The sequence below is a fragment of the Notamacropus eugenii genome, chromosome 3 (assembly GCF_028372415.1).
Source record: "Notamacropus eugenii isolate mMacEug1 chromosome 3, mMacEug1.pri_v2, whole genome shotgun sequence".
Taxonomy (NCBI): domain Eukaryota; kingdom Metazoa; phylum Chordata; class Mammalia; order Diprotodontia; family Macropodidae; genus Notamacropus; species Notamacropus eugenii.
The window spans coordinates 45,206,779-45,224,257 of record NC_092874.1 but is presented as its reverse complement, the minus strand read 5'-3'; the positions used below and the strand labels follow the sequence as shown (position 1 = coordinate 45,224,257).

Sequence of the window (17,479 nt, the reverse complement as noted above, 5' to 3'; positions counted from 1 at the left end):
GGAAGTGAGAGAGAGAAAAGAGAGGGGGGAAAGAGGGTGGAGAGAAAGAAAGGAGGAGGGAGGGAGTGAGTGAGGAGGGTAAAAGAGAAGGAAAGAGGAAGGGAGGGAGAGAGGGAAATCATTGTGGGCAAGATGCCTTCTTTTAGAAGTGGTATTTGAGCTAGGCAATGAGAAGTGACAGGCTTGGAGGAGGCAGAGAATAGGGAGGTATTCCAGGCACCATCAACAGAGTGATTCCAAGCACAATGGTGGGAAAGGAAAGGCATGTTTGAGGGCACAGGATAGAGATCAGTTTGGCTGAAGGGAAGAATTCATGGAGGACACTAGGCTAAAGATGTAGAAGGGGGTCAGATTAAAGAGGGCACCGAATACCAATTCTGAATACCAACTGAAAGTTTCCAAGCAGAAATGTAACCCGATAAATGCCCTATTTTAAGAAAATGAATGTGCTCATAGCATACGATAGAATGCAGTGAGAAGAGACGTCAAGAAAGAAGATTGATGAGGAAATACTGTAGTTGCTCACATGAGGTGATAAGGGCATGAACCAGGACAGTAGCTATGACAACAGAAAAGGAAAAGGAAGATTTAGGGGCCTCAGAGAAGGTTGAATCCAAAGAGCTTGGTGACCCATATCCAAGTAGGTCATAATGTGGAAAGAAGGGGGAATTTGAAGTATGACTCAAATTTCAAGCCAGGGCAACTGGATATGAACAGAAATAAAGAAGTCAGAAGAGAGAGCCAGTATTGGGGAAGAAAGGGAGAAGTGAAGAGAGAAAATGATAAAATTCCATACTCAGAAAAAAAGGAGAAAAATCAACTGTCTTCAAATGACACACTGAGACATCACAGTGGAAACTTTAAAAGCAAGTGGGCACTTAATCCAAGCCTGAAGAGTTAAACATAAGACGTTAAGCCTTTGATGAGGACAAATATTTTATTAAACCTATGAAAATGAAATGAAATGAAACCTATGAAAATGTTTTCAAAAATAAGGAAAAACTGAACCTTATCCTGATGCCAGCAGGTTAAGGATAGCAATAGCTTATAATTACATTAGCAACATCATTTTCAAAGGGCTTTCACCTACATATTAGACAAAGAAAAGGGAAAATATCTAAAATCCTGGTTTCTGAAACTGGAGCCAAGAGTAAGGAGAGGCATCAATTAATTAGTATTTATTAATTGCCTACTATAAGCCAGGCACTGTGTACTAAGTGCCAATGATACAAAGAAAGGATAGATATGTAGAAAGGAAAAAAGAAGAAAGAAAGAAAGAAAGAAAGAAAGAAAGAAAGAAAGAAAGAAAGAAAGAAAGAAAGAAAGAAAGAAAGAAAGAAAGAAAGAAAGAAAGAAAGAAAGAAAGAAAGAAAGAAGGAAGGAAGGAAGGAAGGAAGGAAGGAAGGAAGGAAGGAAGGAAGGAAGGAAGGAAGGAAGGAAGGAGGGAGGGAGGGAGGGAGGGAGGGAGGGAGGGAGGGAGGGAGGGAGGGAGGGAAGGAAGGAAGGAAGGAAGGAAGGAAGGAAGGAAGGAAGGAAGGAAGGAAGGAAGGAAGGAAGGAATATTTTTGTTCTCGAGGCACTCACAATCTAATGGGGGAGATGACACAAAAAATAGTCATGTACAAACAAGATAGATACAGGATAAACTCAAGGAAAGCTGGAAAAAACTTCTTGCAAAAGGAAGGACTTGAGCTGAGATGTGAAGGAAGCGAGAGAAGCCAGGAGACAGAGATAGAGAAGGAGAGAGTTCCAGAAATTGAGGGATAACCAGTGAAAATGCTCTGAGTTGGGGAAGTTGGAAAATGGAGTCCTGTGTGTAAGGAATAACAAGGAAGTTAGTTTCATTAGATCCCAGAGTGGGGGCAGACATAAAAAGACTGAAGAGTAGGAAGGGGTCAGGTTATAAAAGGCTTTGAAAGTCAAACAGAGAATTTTATATTTGATCTTGGAGATGATAGAGAAACACTGGAGTTTACTGAACAGGATGAGGCAGGGAGAGATGGTCAGATGTGCATTTTAATGTGATCACTTTGACAGCTGAACTGAAATGGGGAAAAAACCTGAGGTAAGGAGACCTCCCTGCCCACCCAGGAGACTACTGCAAAATAGTCCAAATGTGAGGTGATGAGAGTGTACCAAGGTGGTGGTGGTATTTAAGAAGGATTTATTTGAGACATGTTAAGAAGGTGGAAAATTTGACCACTGATTAGACACGAGGAGTGAGAGTGCGGACCCAAGGCTGACATCTAGGTTGTGAGCCTGGGTGACTTAAAAGATGCTGGTACTCTCAATAATAATAAAGAAATTAGGAAGAGGGCAGGGTTTGGGGGTAAAGATGCTGAATTCAGTTTTGGACAAGGTGGGTTTAAGATGTCTATAGCAAATCCAGTTCAGTGTATACTAGGCAGTAGGAGCAGTCTCTAGAGGTCAGCAGAGACATTAAGGGTGGATAAATCAATCTGAGAATTATCAGTAGAGAATTAATAACTGAATCCATGGGAGTTGTGATTACCAAGTGAAATAATATCGTTTTTATTGTTCATTGATTTCAGTTATGTCCAACTCTTCTTGATCCCATTTGGGGTTTTCTTGGCAAAGATATTGGAGTGGTTTGCCATTATCTTCTCTAGCTTATTTTACAGAAGAAGAAACTGAGGCAAATGGGACTAAGCGACTTGCCCAGGGTCACACAGTAAGAATTTGAGGCCAGATTTGAAGACGAGTCTTTTTTGATGCCAAGCCCAGTGCTCTATCCACTGGGCCACTTAGCTACCCTAAAATAATACAGGAAAATAATATAAAGGGACCCAGATACAGTCCTATGGCGCACCCACAGTTTGCAGGAAGATTCAGCAAAGGAAACAGAGAAGAAAGAGTCCAACAGAGAGGGGGAGAACCAAAGAGAATAGTTGTCATAGAAAACCTGGAGAGAAGGAAAAGTATCACCGAGAAGAGTATGATCAATAGTGTCAAAGCCTGAAAAGCTAAGGAAGAGTGAGGACCGAGTACACGAAGAAACCTGACTCGGAAAACCCTCTGGAGCCTAGAGAAATGAAAACTTGAATTCTGTCACAACCTGATGATCAAATTTGGACAAGTCGCTTCTTTCTGCATCATTTTCTTCATCTCTATCATTAGGTATTTCAACCCCATGAACTCCAAAATATTTTCAGACTCGGCATTCCATAACCATCTTATTCCATTGTTTTGGGATAGGAGAACAATGACCTTTCCAATTGATTCTTCATAATTTTCAAGAACTTTCAACAGATGGTTGGCAAGTCCTTTAACCTCATGAACCACTCTGTTTATCTATGAATCTTTATCTGGGATAATGATATCTACCTAGCTACTCACAGTATTGCTCTGAGAGTCAGATGAGAGATGGTGTATTAAGAACTATATGAATTTCAAAGTAATATGTCAGTGTACTCTACGTAGAGGAGACTGGCCTTGGAGTCAGGGGGCACAGTAGAAAGAACACTTAATTTGGAGTCAACAGACCTGAGTTCAAATCTGAGCTTGGTCCCTGGGCAAATCACTGGGTCTCAGTTTTCTCATCTGTAAAATGAGGTCCCTTCTAATTCTAAATCTGTGACCCTACGACCTTGGTTCAAATTCTTATTGACCAATGGTCCAAACACTCAACTTTTGAGTAACTCTCAAAGAACAAAAGCCTATCTGCTTTTACAGAGGAAATTCCTCACATATGAATTCTTGGGTCTTAAGAATCAATCTGTACTAAAACATTAGTAACAACACTGAGCCTATTCGTTTGTCAGCAGTCTCAAGGAAGAGATTAATATTGTCTAGTTTAGTTTAAGCAAGAACAGACTGAGTAAAAGAATTGGTTCTCCATGTCTGTTCTTTCTTTCGCCAAGGTCAAAATTAGACAACCTAAGAGTATGTCATCAACCTTATATTAAACGCAGGAACAACCAAATGACTTTAGATACTGGAGGAGTTTCCATAAACAGCCAGCTAAAACTTATTATTTGTGGGTGATGAACAGAAGAAAAATCAGGAAAGGGAAAGGAAGAATTTATTATTTTCCTTGATTAAAGGTTACATTCTTTCATTCTGTCAAAGAATTAAATATCCCACAGTCTGTTTCTCTTTCCTTCCCCTGGACAACTGGGCTAAAAAGATTTTTCTTAGAATGAAGGAACAAGCAAAATTTATTAAGCACTGTGCTAATTGATGGGGAAACAAAGAGAAAGAAGAAGATGGTTCCTGATCTCAAAGAGATAGCATTCTAAAAGAAAGAGACAACACAAAGAAAATAAGAGAATTCAGCAGCAGGATGGATAGAAAGGCTTGGAGTCTGAAATGAATGGTATTGGTGTGCTCCAAAATTGTCCCTGAAAAATCATCGTGTAGGACTCAATTTGCAATATGTTAGCTGTAACAATATAGAATGATTAATTTCTACTCCTGAAACTTTTCAAGAAAAAAATCTGCAAACATTTATTAAGGACCTACCATATGCCAGGCACTGTGCTAAGTTCTGAGGATACAAAAAGGGCAAAATCAAGTACGGTAGCTATATCTACCACAGCTGAAGGAATTGGAGGGGTTTCCAAACCAGGAGCCTTTTACGTCATTCTTATTGAGAAGCACTTAAAAATCATGGTTTCTGTATAAGATTCTCTCCACATACTCTCAACCAATCTGAGAGGGGACATATAAGTTAAAGGTAAAATGCTTACTAGCTTACTTTGGGATGGGACATCATGGAACCTGAAACCCCTCGTCCCCAGGAACGAATTCTGCTTTATCCATCCAGGGATGAGACATCCTAGACAGGAATGATTGGAAGGTTCTCTCATGACATCACAACGTAGCTTAAGGGAAAGGAGAAGAAACATCTGCACTTCACACCAAGAGAGGGGCAAGAAGAGCCCAAGAAATCGGAAAGTTTGGCATATTAGGATTTCTCACCAAGGGCAGAATTTGAAAAGCCCTGGGAGAGGAGAGGAGTCAATCTCTCTCCACTCCCTGGAGTGGGAGGGAAAGGCAATGGAGAGCCTCTGTTCTTTCTGACTTCCATTCCATGACCTATTTTTCATTCCTTTTTGTCAACAAATATTGAGTGCTTACTGTATGTAATGAACTGTACTTAGCATATTAGTGATATAAGGATAATTTAGTAAGGACTATGGACTGAACTCTTACCCTGTTGGCTCCCCCTACTCCAAACATGTGACTGGCCCAGGCCCTCCTGATCCCTGACTAATATTAATAATAGCACATTTATATAGCACCTATTACTGTGTGCCAAGCACTGTGCCTTTAAGCTCTTTACAAATATTATCTCATTTGACCTTTATAACAACCCTTAGAAGAAAGTGATTTTATTATTCCCATTATGCAGTTGAGGAGATTGAGGTAAACAGAAGAGAAGTGACTTGCCTGCTGTGGCCACAAAACTAGATGTCTTACGCGCAATGTGAACTCAAGTCTTCCTGACTCTAGGCCCTGTGCTCTGTGCACCATGATATCACCTAGCTACCTCCACTGAATGATTTCAATAATCTATTCCACCCTCAGGAACTTAAAATCTAAAAGGAAAGAAAGTCTGATAACCATAGATCAATCGTTAGGACCAAAGGAGAGATAATCTAAGTCAAAACCCTCTCAAAGAGGTGAGATACTAGCTGGTACCAGAAACAAGGGCAGACCACGTTTCCTAACTCCCAGTTCATCAGGATTCCCACTGTAACATAAACAAATAACCATAATACAAGGCAATACATGCTAAGTTGTCCAAATAAGCAGCTGTCACTTCAGGTGGGGAGAGGTCCCTTCCGGCCAGGGTGACAGGGAAGGCTGTCACACAGGGAGGACCTGACCTTTTGAGACAGGCCTCCAAGAATGGGTAAGATTTCACCAGGCACAGATGGAAAGAAGAGAGACTTCCAGTTGGAATAAAAGCAAAAACTCAGCAAACGAAAACAAATAGTCTTCAGTTTCCAAACCACTAACTGATTAAGGCTACTCTATAACAAAGAAATTTTATTCCACTACCCTATTTTGATTGAATGGCAAAGAACCCTGGATTTAGAGTCTAAGGACCTAGATTTGAATCCCAGACTTACTACTTTCTATTCATTATTTTTACTATCAGCATCATCATCATCACGTTACTTGACCTAAAAGCATCAGCATTCTCATCCATAAAATGAGAGGCTCTGGTCAGCGGACCTCTGAGGTTCCTTCTAGCTCTGAGTTGAGATTCCTCTCACACTTGAGATATAGCACGTTCAAAATCTGTTACCCTGAATTTGATAAAATTTCTTTTTAAATCTGGCACTTTTAGTAGCAGAGCTGGGATTTGAACTCGGGACCTTGACTACAAATCCAGGGTTCTTTCTACTGACTCCTCACACAAGGAGGTCACAGGTCAGTGGAAGAGATGGAATCAAACCCAGAACCCAGTTATCCAGATTTAAAACCTAGAGCTCCTCCCACCACATTTGCCCTGCCCCCAAGCACTAAATGAAATCGAATATTGTACCCTTGCATCCTCAAAATAGCCACTTCAGAACATCTGGGGATATTCCACAGGTACAAGAGCAGACTAATGCAAGATATAAAAAGGAAAAACTTCTGTCTCCATCATGGTCATGATAAGAATACGTAGAAGACAACTTTAAAAAAAAAAAAAGCCTGCAGTCCGTCATACTTACCAAAATTATTTGTCCTTATCAGTTTGGGCTGAAGTCTTACCAAAGAATGGGTGATTAAGGGCTCCCCAACCTGTGCCACCAACGCCATGGACAAAACCCACAACCAGAGAACCAATCATGAAATCCTGGACAAGTGAGCAAAGCCTCCAAGCCCAACACCAGCTGAGACCCAACTACCTCCAGCCCCCTCCTCTCCCTTTTAGTTTGTATGCTGGGGCAGGTCTTTGGAATCTGAGCTGTTCAAAGAGCACAACTGGTTATGTAACTCTGGGCCATGTGCCCAAATTCTCTTCTCAGCACTCTGTTAAACCACCCCTAACAGAAAATCATGTACCTACACTACGGTACAATGAGGAGACGATGTTCTGGTCAGGAACCGATTCTCCTCCCCATGCCAATCCCTCCTCCTTCACAAACAAATAAAAACAAGCCCACTCCACCATTTACATCTCTGTAAACTTAGTGAGTACTATTTGTACTTAAAATCAAATACAAACCGGATCTCCTGAAATGTTCTTTGAAGAAATTAGGAAAAGTCCAAGTTTATATACTCTCTCGGGTTTCACTGTTATTCACTCATTTTCAGTTGCGTCCGACTCTCTGTGACCCCATATGGGGTTTTCTTGGCAAAGATACTGGAGTGGTTTGCCATTTCCTAGTCCAGCTTATTTTACAAATGAGGAAACTGAGGAAAACAAGGCTAAATGACTTGCCCAGGGTCACACAGCTAATAAGTGTCTGAGGCCACATTTAAACTCAGGAAGATGTGGTCTATCCACTGTGCCACCTAGTTGCTCCTATCAGGTTTATTAGCTTTTAAACAATTATTGTGTTTCCGAGATTAGAAAAAAAAATGGGACATCACTGACTATTTATGGCAAATTAGAAATCACCTATTTCAAACCTCTCCTTTTAAAGTGAAGAAATAAGGTTCAGAAAAGATTGCTTGGGGGAACACAACACTTTGTGGTAAAAAGCTGGGACCAAAATATTGATTTCCTGACAGTCTTCCTGACACAGACTCTGACTGACAGAGTCTAGTACTGGTTCCAGTCATAGACAGATCTAAGGTTAGATGGTACCATATAAGACATTAATCTATTTTGTACACTGCTAAAAGACACTCCTTCAAAACAAAAGGGGGGGGACCTTATATAAGATTGTGATAAAAAAATAAGTTTCATTTCTTCAACATTTTGCTTTAAATGCTTTAAAAAAAAAAAATGTGACTGTTTCTCCCTTCTCCTGACCGTGATTTTACAGATGAAGAAACAGAAGCCCAAAGTGATTAAGTGATTTGTCCAAGGTTGCCAGGTCCTGACCCCAAAATTTATCATTCTTTCCACCACATCATGCTGCTTTGCAATGCCTTCTCCCTTCCCCTTCTCACAAAAAACCTGACTCTAACCCTAACTCACTGAATGCTAGAGACAGAAGGGTCATTGATAAAGAGGTTGAAGTCCAATTAATTGACCTGCCCAAAGTCACACAACTAATCAGTGGCACAGCCAGGTCTTGTGACTTCTGTTGTTGTTGAATTGTTTCAGTCATGTCCAACTCTTCATTTGAGGTTTTCTTGGTAAAGATGCTGGAATGGTTTACCGTTTCCTTCTACAGTTTATTTTACAGATGAGGAAACTGAGGCAAACAGGGCTAAGTGATTTGCCCAGAGTCATTCAGCTAGTAAGTGTCTGAGGCCAGATTTGAACTATGGAAGATGAATCTTCCTGACTCAGGCCCCCTAATTGCCCTACAGTTTTTTCCCCACTATACCATGCTGTCTTTCTGCCTCTTTTAAAGTGACTAAAAATATTTAAACCAGGCTACCATAGCAGGACATCTTCCTCCTTAGAGAAGTGTGATGGAAATCACTGCATTTGGAGCCAAGAGAGCCATGTTCTTGCCCCAGTTCTGCTATTTATTCCCTGGGTCACTTTAGACAAGTCTCCTTCTTCTTCATCCATAAAATGATGGCACTAGATGACTCTAAAATCTTTTCCTGCTCTAAGTCCTATGATTCCATCCCAATTATTGATCACATTTTCAGAAGATCAGACCTGTCATTGGCATAAGGAACTCCCTTCATCAACACAGATCAGTGTCTACTCTGCAAGAGATGTGATAGGGCAAAACTGCCTCTGGGACTTAAATGGCCTTAGCTTCCCTGCCACAGCTTTACTCCCCAGCCAACAAGGGGTAAGCCCAGGACAAAGCTACCCCTGGGAAATAAATGACCCCTGGCTTTCCTGAGGCAGTTCCCAGGTCCTAAAAAGTCCAGGCTCATGGAGCTTGTGTCTCTCACACATGGTACTGGTACACAACATCAAACAAGTCAGTCTACCCCAATGACTACTAACCAGCATTTCCAGATGAAGAGGAGGGGGTCGGTCCCATCCAGAGAAGCCTATGGCCAACCTTCTATTTTTTCAAATGAGGAAACTGAGGCCCCGCATAGGGGTGAAGTGATTACTTCATCATCAAGCAGCCCCTACCTGGATCTCCTGACTCCCAGCACAGGGTTCTTCCATTGTTGTGTTAGGGCTAAATAAACCTGCTCCTTGTTAAATGCTTAGTGACTTGCAAGTGTCTTATTTCACCCAGTAGTCTTGGACTAAGAGGGTGTTGTCACTGGAGCAATGTCCCTGACTGTCTGGGGGGCATAGGCCATCCATGTCAGAGACTAAACATGAGGCTGCCTAGGAGGCAGATTCTCTTTCCACTATTAAGATGGATATCAACCGGGAGCAAAAAGTATAGATGAAAAACAAAAGAAACCAAAAAGCGTTCCCACACTCTCATGGATTCCACTTTTACTAACGTTATCGTGTTCTATATCTCTCTCTGTGTATGCTTACGTTCCTGTGCATGCACACAGCACACTCCCATTAATCTTATAATCTCAAGGGCAAAACCAAAAATGGCTGATGGGAATGCGTCAGTGACACATCATCCTTTCTCTCTAATTAAAATTTAATCTCAGTCATGGGGCTCCACAAAAGAGCCTAGGCTCTCTGCATGCAACCATTCAAGTCTTCTCAGGCAAAATGAACTCCACTGAAATCCAGGCTTTTTATAGGAATCTATGATTTTTCTGGTTTGCGAAGTGCTTTATAAACATTTTCTCATTTGATCTTCATAACAACCCTGGGACAGCAGATGCTATTACTATTCCTATTTTACAGATGAGGAAACTGAAGCAGACAGGCTAAGTGACTTGCCCAAGGTCACACAGCTGGGTTCAAATTCAGGTCATCTTGACTCTAAGTCCAAGACTCTCTCCACTGTGCCCCTGAGCTGCTTTCCTGCCATGTAAAGTCTTGCTGTAATGCTTCGTTGGCCATGTGAAGGTAGCACCTGCTTCTCCAAGACTGCTAGAGAAGTACCAGCCCTGGCAGCTTCCAAACTGCAAAGGGCTCTTACATGGGTCTGCTGTTCAGTCTGGACAAGTACCTCCTATTGGCAACATTCCCTTGGGTTCAATTATCCAGAGACAATTCCTTCTTAGATTGATATAACCAACTCGCATCTCTCTCCTGAACTAATCTCACATCGACAAGCACCTACTAGTCATTTCCGGTTGGATGTTCTATATGGGTCTCGAGCTCAACACAGCCAAAACTGACCTCATTTTCTTTTCTCTAATATCTTCCCCTCTCCTGAATTTTTCTGTTGTTGTAAAATGCACCACTATCCTCACAGTTACACCAGCTTAAAACACTAGTGTCCTCCTCACCATCATCTTCACATCCAAAGTGTTGCCAAGTTTTGTCAATCTCCCACATGTGGTACAGCTCCTCTCCATTCACGCGGTCACTATCCAATTCAGATGCTTAGCAACTCTTGACTTAGCTGTTGCCATGGCTTCCTGCCTTGATTTTCTCTTGCACTCCTACTCAGCTTCATCACTAGCCCCCATCCCTCAGATTAGACTATGAGACCACATGATTTAACAAATGCTTACTGACTGGCTCTTCCCTCTTCCCACCACACAGTCACCAAACAGGTCTGCCAATGTCATACCCCTTCCCCAACCCCCTCAACAAAGTCCATGGCTCCCTGTCACTTGTAGGATTATAAACTCCTCTGTTTAATATTTAAATCTCTTCACAGCCTAGTGCCTCTCTCTTTCCAGCCTTATGACATATTCATTCCCCTCCTGGCATTCATACTGGTCCACTCACTGGCCTTCTCACATGTCATCCATTTTCCATCCCAGTGAGTTTGTACTGGCTGGCCATTCTCCAAGTCTAGGACACAGTCACTCTTTCCTCACTGCCACTTCAGAGAATCCTTCTGTCCTTAAAGATTCAGTCCTGCTACCATGTGCACCAAAAGTCTATATTTTGGACAAATCTCTATTTCCTTATATACTTCTCAACTGCATGTTTAAAATGTTTTAACATTCATTTTTTAAAATTTTGAGTTCCAAATTCTTTCCCTCCCTCTCCCGTTCCTCCTCCACCCCTTGAGAAAGCAAGCTTGATATCAATTATACATGGGAAGTCATGCAAAACATATCTCCATGTTAGCCATATCTGTACCTGAATGCTTAACCTTCTTTTGATTAATCCCCTTGACTTCTGGGGAAGTCCAATGCTACGGTGGTTTGCTACCTATACTGCTAAGTGAAAGAAATGTGAAATTTTATTTACAGCCTAATGAAGGTGAAGACATAATTATTCTGGCCATCCAAGTTCACAGACCTCCCCCCAAAACTATGAACCCTAGACTAAGAGTCCCCTCGCTACTACCCCCCTAAGCAGCTGGTACGTCTTCCCCAAAACACCATGTATTCACTTTGCATACTTTATCAAGTATTGACATATGTTCATTAGAGCGTAAGGTCCTTGGAGGCAAAGCCAGGTTTTTTGTCTTTGTATCCCCACAGCTTATCGAAGTACCTAGCACAGAGTAGCTACTTAATAAATGCTTATTGATTCACTGACACCAAACCAGTCCCTGCCCAGGAGAACTTATAAAGGCCAAGGTCATCAACTGCATCCCAGGCCATCACCAGTTGTCTTGACTTTTGTCTTACCACTGGACATTGATAACTCTGGAGGAAAGAGTGAGGCTGATGACTTAGCACAGTTCTGCCTCACTTAAATCCAATTCACATGCAAGTCAAGGTATTATCCTGTAATGTCATCAGTCCTCATCCAGAATGAATGATGAACAATAACAACATTTTACTGTGGATTAGCCCATAGAGGTTGGAGACACATCTGGCAACCCATGGAGGTCACCTTTCTGAGCCATGATTCATCTCTATAGAGGAAGCCCCAAATCAAGAGTTCTGCAGTTTCTTTAAGTACTGCAAAGCACAGAAATGACGAATGTCTTGGTTCCCCATGGGTAATCAATAAATGATACTGACTGACATGTAATTCCAATGGTTTGGATCATTTTAAAGGGTATTGAAGTGGTACAGAACAAGTCATGTCATAGGTTTGCATAATAATCAATAAATCTGTTTTAAAGGCCTACTATGCACCAAAGATTTTCCTTCAATTATTTTCTGTTTCATGTTCCTCGCTGCCCTCTCTGGCTTCTTGTCTGAAGTAACTTTAATTCAGTTCAACAAATATTTAACAAAGCCTCTACTCAGTAACAAGGACTGAGTGACCAGAACAAAAATAATCCCTGCCCTCTAGGGGCTTACTTTATGGTAGGAGGATATAATAGCTAAGCAAATCAATCACTAAGCATTTAGATTTCTAATTTCATTAGAACACCCATATCTTTCTTAGCGTAGAAACAACCCCATCAGGAGTCAAACACAACCAAACAACCACCACAGGTATCCCTCAGGGTTCTGTCCTGGGCCCTCCCCTCTTCTCCCTTTACAAGACTTCATCCAATCTCATCAGCTCCCAAGGATTTAATTGCCATCTCTATGCACTATTTCTTAAAGCTATCCACCTTATAGAGTAAGGTATATAATTTAAGTAAGGTATATAAGGTAATAACTTCTCTACTGCCAATGTTTGCTGCGAGAGTACATCCATGAAGTTCTATTGTGGTAAATGGAAAACAGGGTTGGTGATAAGAAGGTCATATGATGTACAAGTCTTCAGCAGTAAATGACCATCATTGTTGCTGTTTCCAACTCCCTGCCAAGTCTGATAGTCTGAGTCTACTCTAGCATTAAAGTCACCCAGAATTATAAGCTTGTCCTCTTTTGGCACACTGATGATAAGGGAGTCAGACAAGATATGACAGTGACAAAGGCAATGTATGGTGCAGAGTGCTGGACTGATCATAGACTCATCCTTTCCAAGCTAAATATTTGCATTCATCAAAAGTGCCATTCCCCAAGGCAAAATGACTGACACAAGAATTAATGTCAACAAATTAGAGCTCTTCTCTGAGAGTGAACAGTTTGCTGCTGACTTGGAGGGAAAGTTGAGCCAACACATAGTTGGCAACCATGGAGCAGGAAAGGAGTGGGCAACTTTCAGAGATTTGGTGTACAGAACTGCATGTGCTCATCCAGGTCAAAACACTCACAAACACCAAGACTGGTTTGATGAAAATGATGGGGAAATTCAGAAGCTGCTAAATGAAAAATGAAAACTCCACAGGATACACCAGCAGGATAGTTCATCCACCTTTAAGAAGGCAGAATTTAATTCCATCAAAAGCAAAATACAAGCAAAGCTTAGAGAGATGCAGGATTCCTGGCTCAGTAAGAAGAAAGATGAAATTCAGTTTTATACTGATAGTAACAGTCCAAAGCACTTTTATGATTCCCTGAAAGCTATTTATGGACCAAAAACCTATAGTGCATCACAACTACTCAGTGTTGATGGAGCCACATTGATTAGTGATAAGGACATGATTTTAGAGAGAAGGACTGAACACTTCCATAGCGTTCTCAACAGACCATCATCAGTCAATGCTAAGGCCACTGACCGTTACCTCAGGTTGAAGTCAATCCCTCCTTTAGCTGAACTTCCAAATGAAGAAGAGCTTTTTGAGTGCCCTTAGGCTCCTTTCATGCAGCAAAGCACCTGGTGCTGGTTCTATTCCAGCTGATATTTACAAGGTAGGGGGACCACTGCTCATACAAAAGCTGACTGAAATTTTCCAGGTTATATGGCAAGAGGAAGTTATCCCCCAGGGGTCCAAGGATGCCTCCATTGTCCATCTCTATAAAGGTAAAGGGAATAGATTGTCCTGTGACAATCACAGGGGTGTCTCTCTCTTACTCACTGCTGGCAAAATTCTTGCTAGAGTCCTGCTTAATAGGCTGATCCTTCACTTAGAAGATGGTAATATACCTGAGTGCCAGAGGAATAGTCGATATGGTGTCTGCTGCTCAACAACTCCAAGAGAAATGCTAGAAGCAATACAGAGGTCTGTACACAACATTTGTAGATCTGACCAAGGCCTTTGACACTGTTAGTCATGAGGGCTTATGGAAAATTATGGCAAAATTTGGTTGCCCGGAGAAGTTCATCAATATTGTACATCAATTTCATGATGGCATGTTTGCCTGGATTCTGGATAGTGACCAATGCTCTTGTGCCTTCCCAGTTACCAGCGGAGTGAAGCAGGGCTGTGTGCTTGCTCCCATGCTTTTTAGCATGATGTTTTCAGCCATGTTGACAAATGCTTTCAATGAGGATGAATACAGCATCAAGGTCAACTACAGCAACACTGATGATAAGTTCTTCAATTTGAAAAGGCTACAAGCCAAGACCAAAGTGGAGGGAGTGTTGGTGCATGATTTTCTGTCTGCAGATAATTGTTCACTCAATGCAGCCTCTGAAGCTGAGATGCAACAAAGTATGGATCAATTCTCTGCTGCCTGTGCTAACTTTGGCCTAATAATTAACACCAGGAAAACACAAGTGCTCCATTAGCCGCCACCACACCATCCATATGTGGAATCATTAGTTACCACAAATTGAGAAGTTTTGAATGCTGTGGATAAGTTCATTTACCTTGGTAGTATATTTTCCAGGGATGTACACATTGACAATGAGGTTCATGCATGTATTACCAGAGCTAGCTCAGTGTTTGGGAGGCTCCAAAGAAAGGTTTGGAAGAGAAGAGGCATTAGACTGACTACCAAACTGAAGGTCTACAGAGCTGTTGTGCTGACCTCATTGTTGTATGCCTGTGTAACATGGAGAGTCTACCAGCACCATGCCAGGAAACTGAATCACTTCCATATGAACTGTCTTAGGAAGATTCTGAGGATCATCTGGCAGGATAAGGTACTAGACATTGAAGTCTTTGCTCGAGCTGAATTGCCAAGCATTCAAACTATGCTTCAGAGAGCACAACTCCGATGGTCTGGCCATGTTGTCCAAATGCAAAATGTACACTTGCCAAAAAGATTATTTTATGGAGAACTCACATGGGGCAGGCAATCATGTAGTGGTCAGAAAAAGAGATACAAGGACACTCTCAAGGTCTTTCTCAAGAACTTTGGATTCGACCGTGTAACATGGGAGACAGTGGCACAGGACCGCTCAACATAGTGCGCCCACATCAGAAAGGGTGCACTTTGAGCAAAGCAGAATTGAGACAGCACAAAGTAAAGGCAGGATATGCAAATTTGGAGTATCGACCCCAAATATTTATATGGACAATTGCCTGGACTCTCGCTCCTCTAGGACTACTTAGTCCTTTGGCTTCCTTTAAGTCCCAACTACAATCCCACATTCTATAGGCAGCCTTTCCCCTTGCTGCTGCTGTTCAGTTGTTTCAATCATGTCTGACTCTGTGACCCCCATTTGGACTGTTCTTGGCAAACATACTGGGGTGGATTGCCATTTCCTTCTCCAGCTCGTTTTACAGATGAGGAAACTGAGGCAAACAGAGTTAAGTGACCCACCCAGGGTTCACTACATTTGAACTTCCTGACTCTGGGTCTAGTACTCTATCACTGTGACATCTAGCTGCCCTATTCCTAAGCTTTTCCACATTCCCCTTAATTCTAGTGCCTTCCCTCTGTAAGTGATTTCCATTTACTATGTATATAGTTTCACTTTGCATTTATTTGTTTTCATGTCTCCCCCATTACACAGTAAGATGCTTAAGGGCATGGATAGTCTTTTGCCTCTCTTTATAACCCCAGGGTTTAGCACAATGCCTGGCACATAGTAGGTACTTACAACATTCTAAAGGAGATTTTTATAGGGAAAAAACAGCCTGTACATCAAACACAAAGTAATAAGTAGGTGAGGATGAAAGATCTCCCACAGGTGGCCAGCCTTAAGCTGAGCACTAAAAACGGGGATTCCAAGGAGTAAACAAATACAATAGCACAAAATAATTTCAAAAGGGAAAAAAAAAAATCACTGATGGAGATCAGTTAAGGCCTTAAGTAGGAGATGGCAACACCCAAATGATGCTTGGAGTGAAGTTGGAGATTGGAAGGGTCAGAGGTGAGGAAGAGAATTTCAGGCATTGAGGACCATTTAAAGGTAAAGAGGCTGGAGAGGCAATGCAGTACAGAAAAGAGGTCCAGGGAACAGTTAGCAGCCTAGTATGTCTGGCATGAAGGGGAGGAATTTGAAACAGGGCTGCAGAGATCCTTGGGATACAGATTATAAAGGGCTTGAATGCCAAGCCAAGCATTTATCTTAGAAACACCTGGGAGTCACTGAAGATTTTTAAGAGTGGTCAGAACATATCAGATCTTGCACTCCCCAGGGCGAAGGTTACGGCATCCCAGTGCATCCCCACTCCAGGTGCCACTTACCAGTAATGGTGCAGGCATCTCGGTATTTCCTGCAATTGGACACATCTTCCAAGGCTTCACTTACATAGTGCTCTTCGTGGATGCCCGGGCTGCAGGCTAAGACCGCATGGTCACAAGTCTCAGGAAGGGGCACAGTGGTGGCCAAAATGTCGGTGGGCAAAGCTGTGGCGTCCAGCTTGGCAAGTTTCACTGGGATATACAAACTGCCATGGGGGGACAAATGCTGGGAGCTGGAGGGATCAGGTCTAGGTCTTGTGGACACAGCAGCTCTTTGAAAAGGGTCTGCAAGAAGAATATCAGATCAGTAGAGGAATGAGGTAAGTTCTGCAGTACCTAAGTAGACATTCACAAACATAACTAGTGAAAGAGATACTTATTTAGAAACATAAATTATCTCCTTTTGTATTTAAACAGATGAGTCTGCAGGAAAGACTTAGACAGAATATGTGAAGTCCCTTGGCAAGACTCAGGCACTTGTCCTTCTCCCTAAGTAGACAGAGTAGGGAGTGATAAACCAATAACAGTCATACCTGGGGCAGAGCTGAAATCAATCACCTATAAGGACTCCTGGTTTACAGATCCCACCCCTCAGGCTTCCCCACCATTCCTACTTCCCTTACCCTAATACTCCCTTCCCCCTTCCCAAATTAAATCAATCCCCCATTGTGTCTTAGGCTACAGGAAAGGTGTGGTAATCAACAATCCTAAAGTTAGTAAGCTTCCTCATCCATTAAGAAGGAGCTAGGTGGCTCAAAGGATAGAACACTGGGGCTTGAAGTCAGGAAGACCAGAGTGGACAAGTCACTCAACCTGTTTGTCTCAGTTTCTCATCTGCTAGATGGGCTGGAGAAGGAAATGGCAAATCACTCCAATACCCATGCAAAGAAATCCCCACATGGGGTCATAGAATCAGACAAGACTGAACACTGAACCACAAAAATATCCCAGGACTTAGTCCGGTAATGGACACAGATAAGTCCTCAATGAGTGCTTGTGGATTAGATTTATTAAGACTGAACATTTAATCTATGATAACACAGGTGAACAGAAACTTAAGGCCTGAGAGCTAATA

The 17,479-nt window shown here is 42.0% G+C and overlaps 1 protein-coding gene across 10 annotated transcripts in view; it reads right to left on the bottom strand.

Annotated features, from left to right (window-relative positions):
• Positions 1–16,675, bottom strand: part of TRAK1 (trafficking kinesin protein 1) — a 139,363-nt gene extending 122,688 nt beyond the window's left edge. For 2 of the 10 annotated variants that reach the window (XM_072651442.1, XM_072651445.1), the window contains exon 1: positions 6,690–7,797. In XM_072651442.1, the coding sequence (XP_072507543.1) occupies positions 6,690–6,777 (88 nt within the window). In that variant the 5' untranslated portion in view covers positions 6,778–7,797. Of the gene's footprint in view, positions 1–6,689; positions 7,799–9,046; positions 9,148–9,181; positions 16,343–16,407 lie in introns of those variants that run through there. The other 8 variants (XM_072651441.1, XM_072651457.1, XM_072651446.1 and 5 more) reach the window with 6 other exon arrangements.
• Positions 16,676–17,479: the final 804 nt, after the last annotated feature.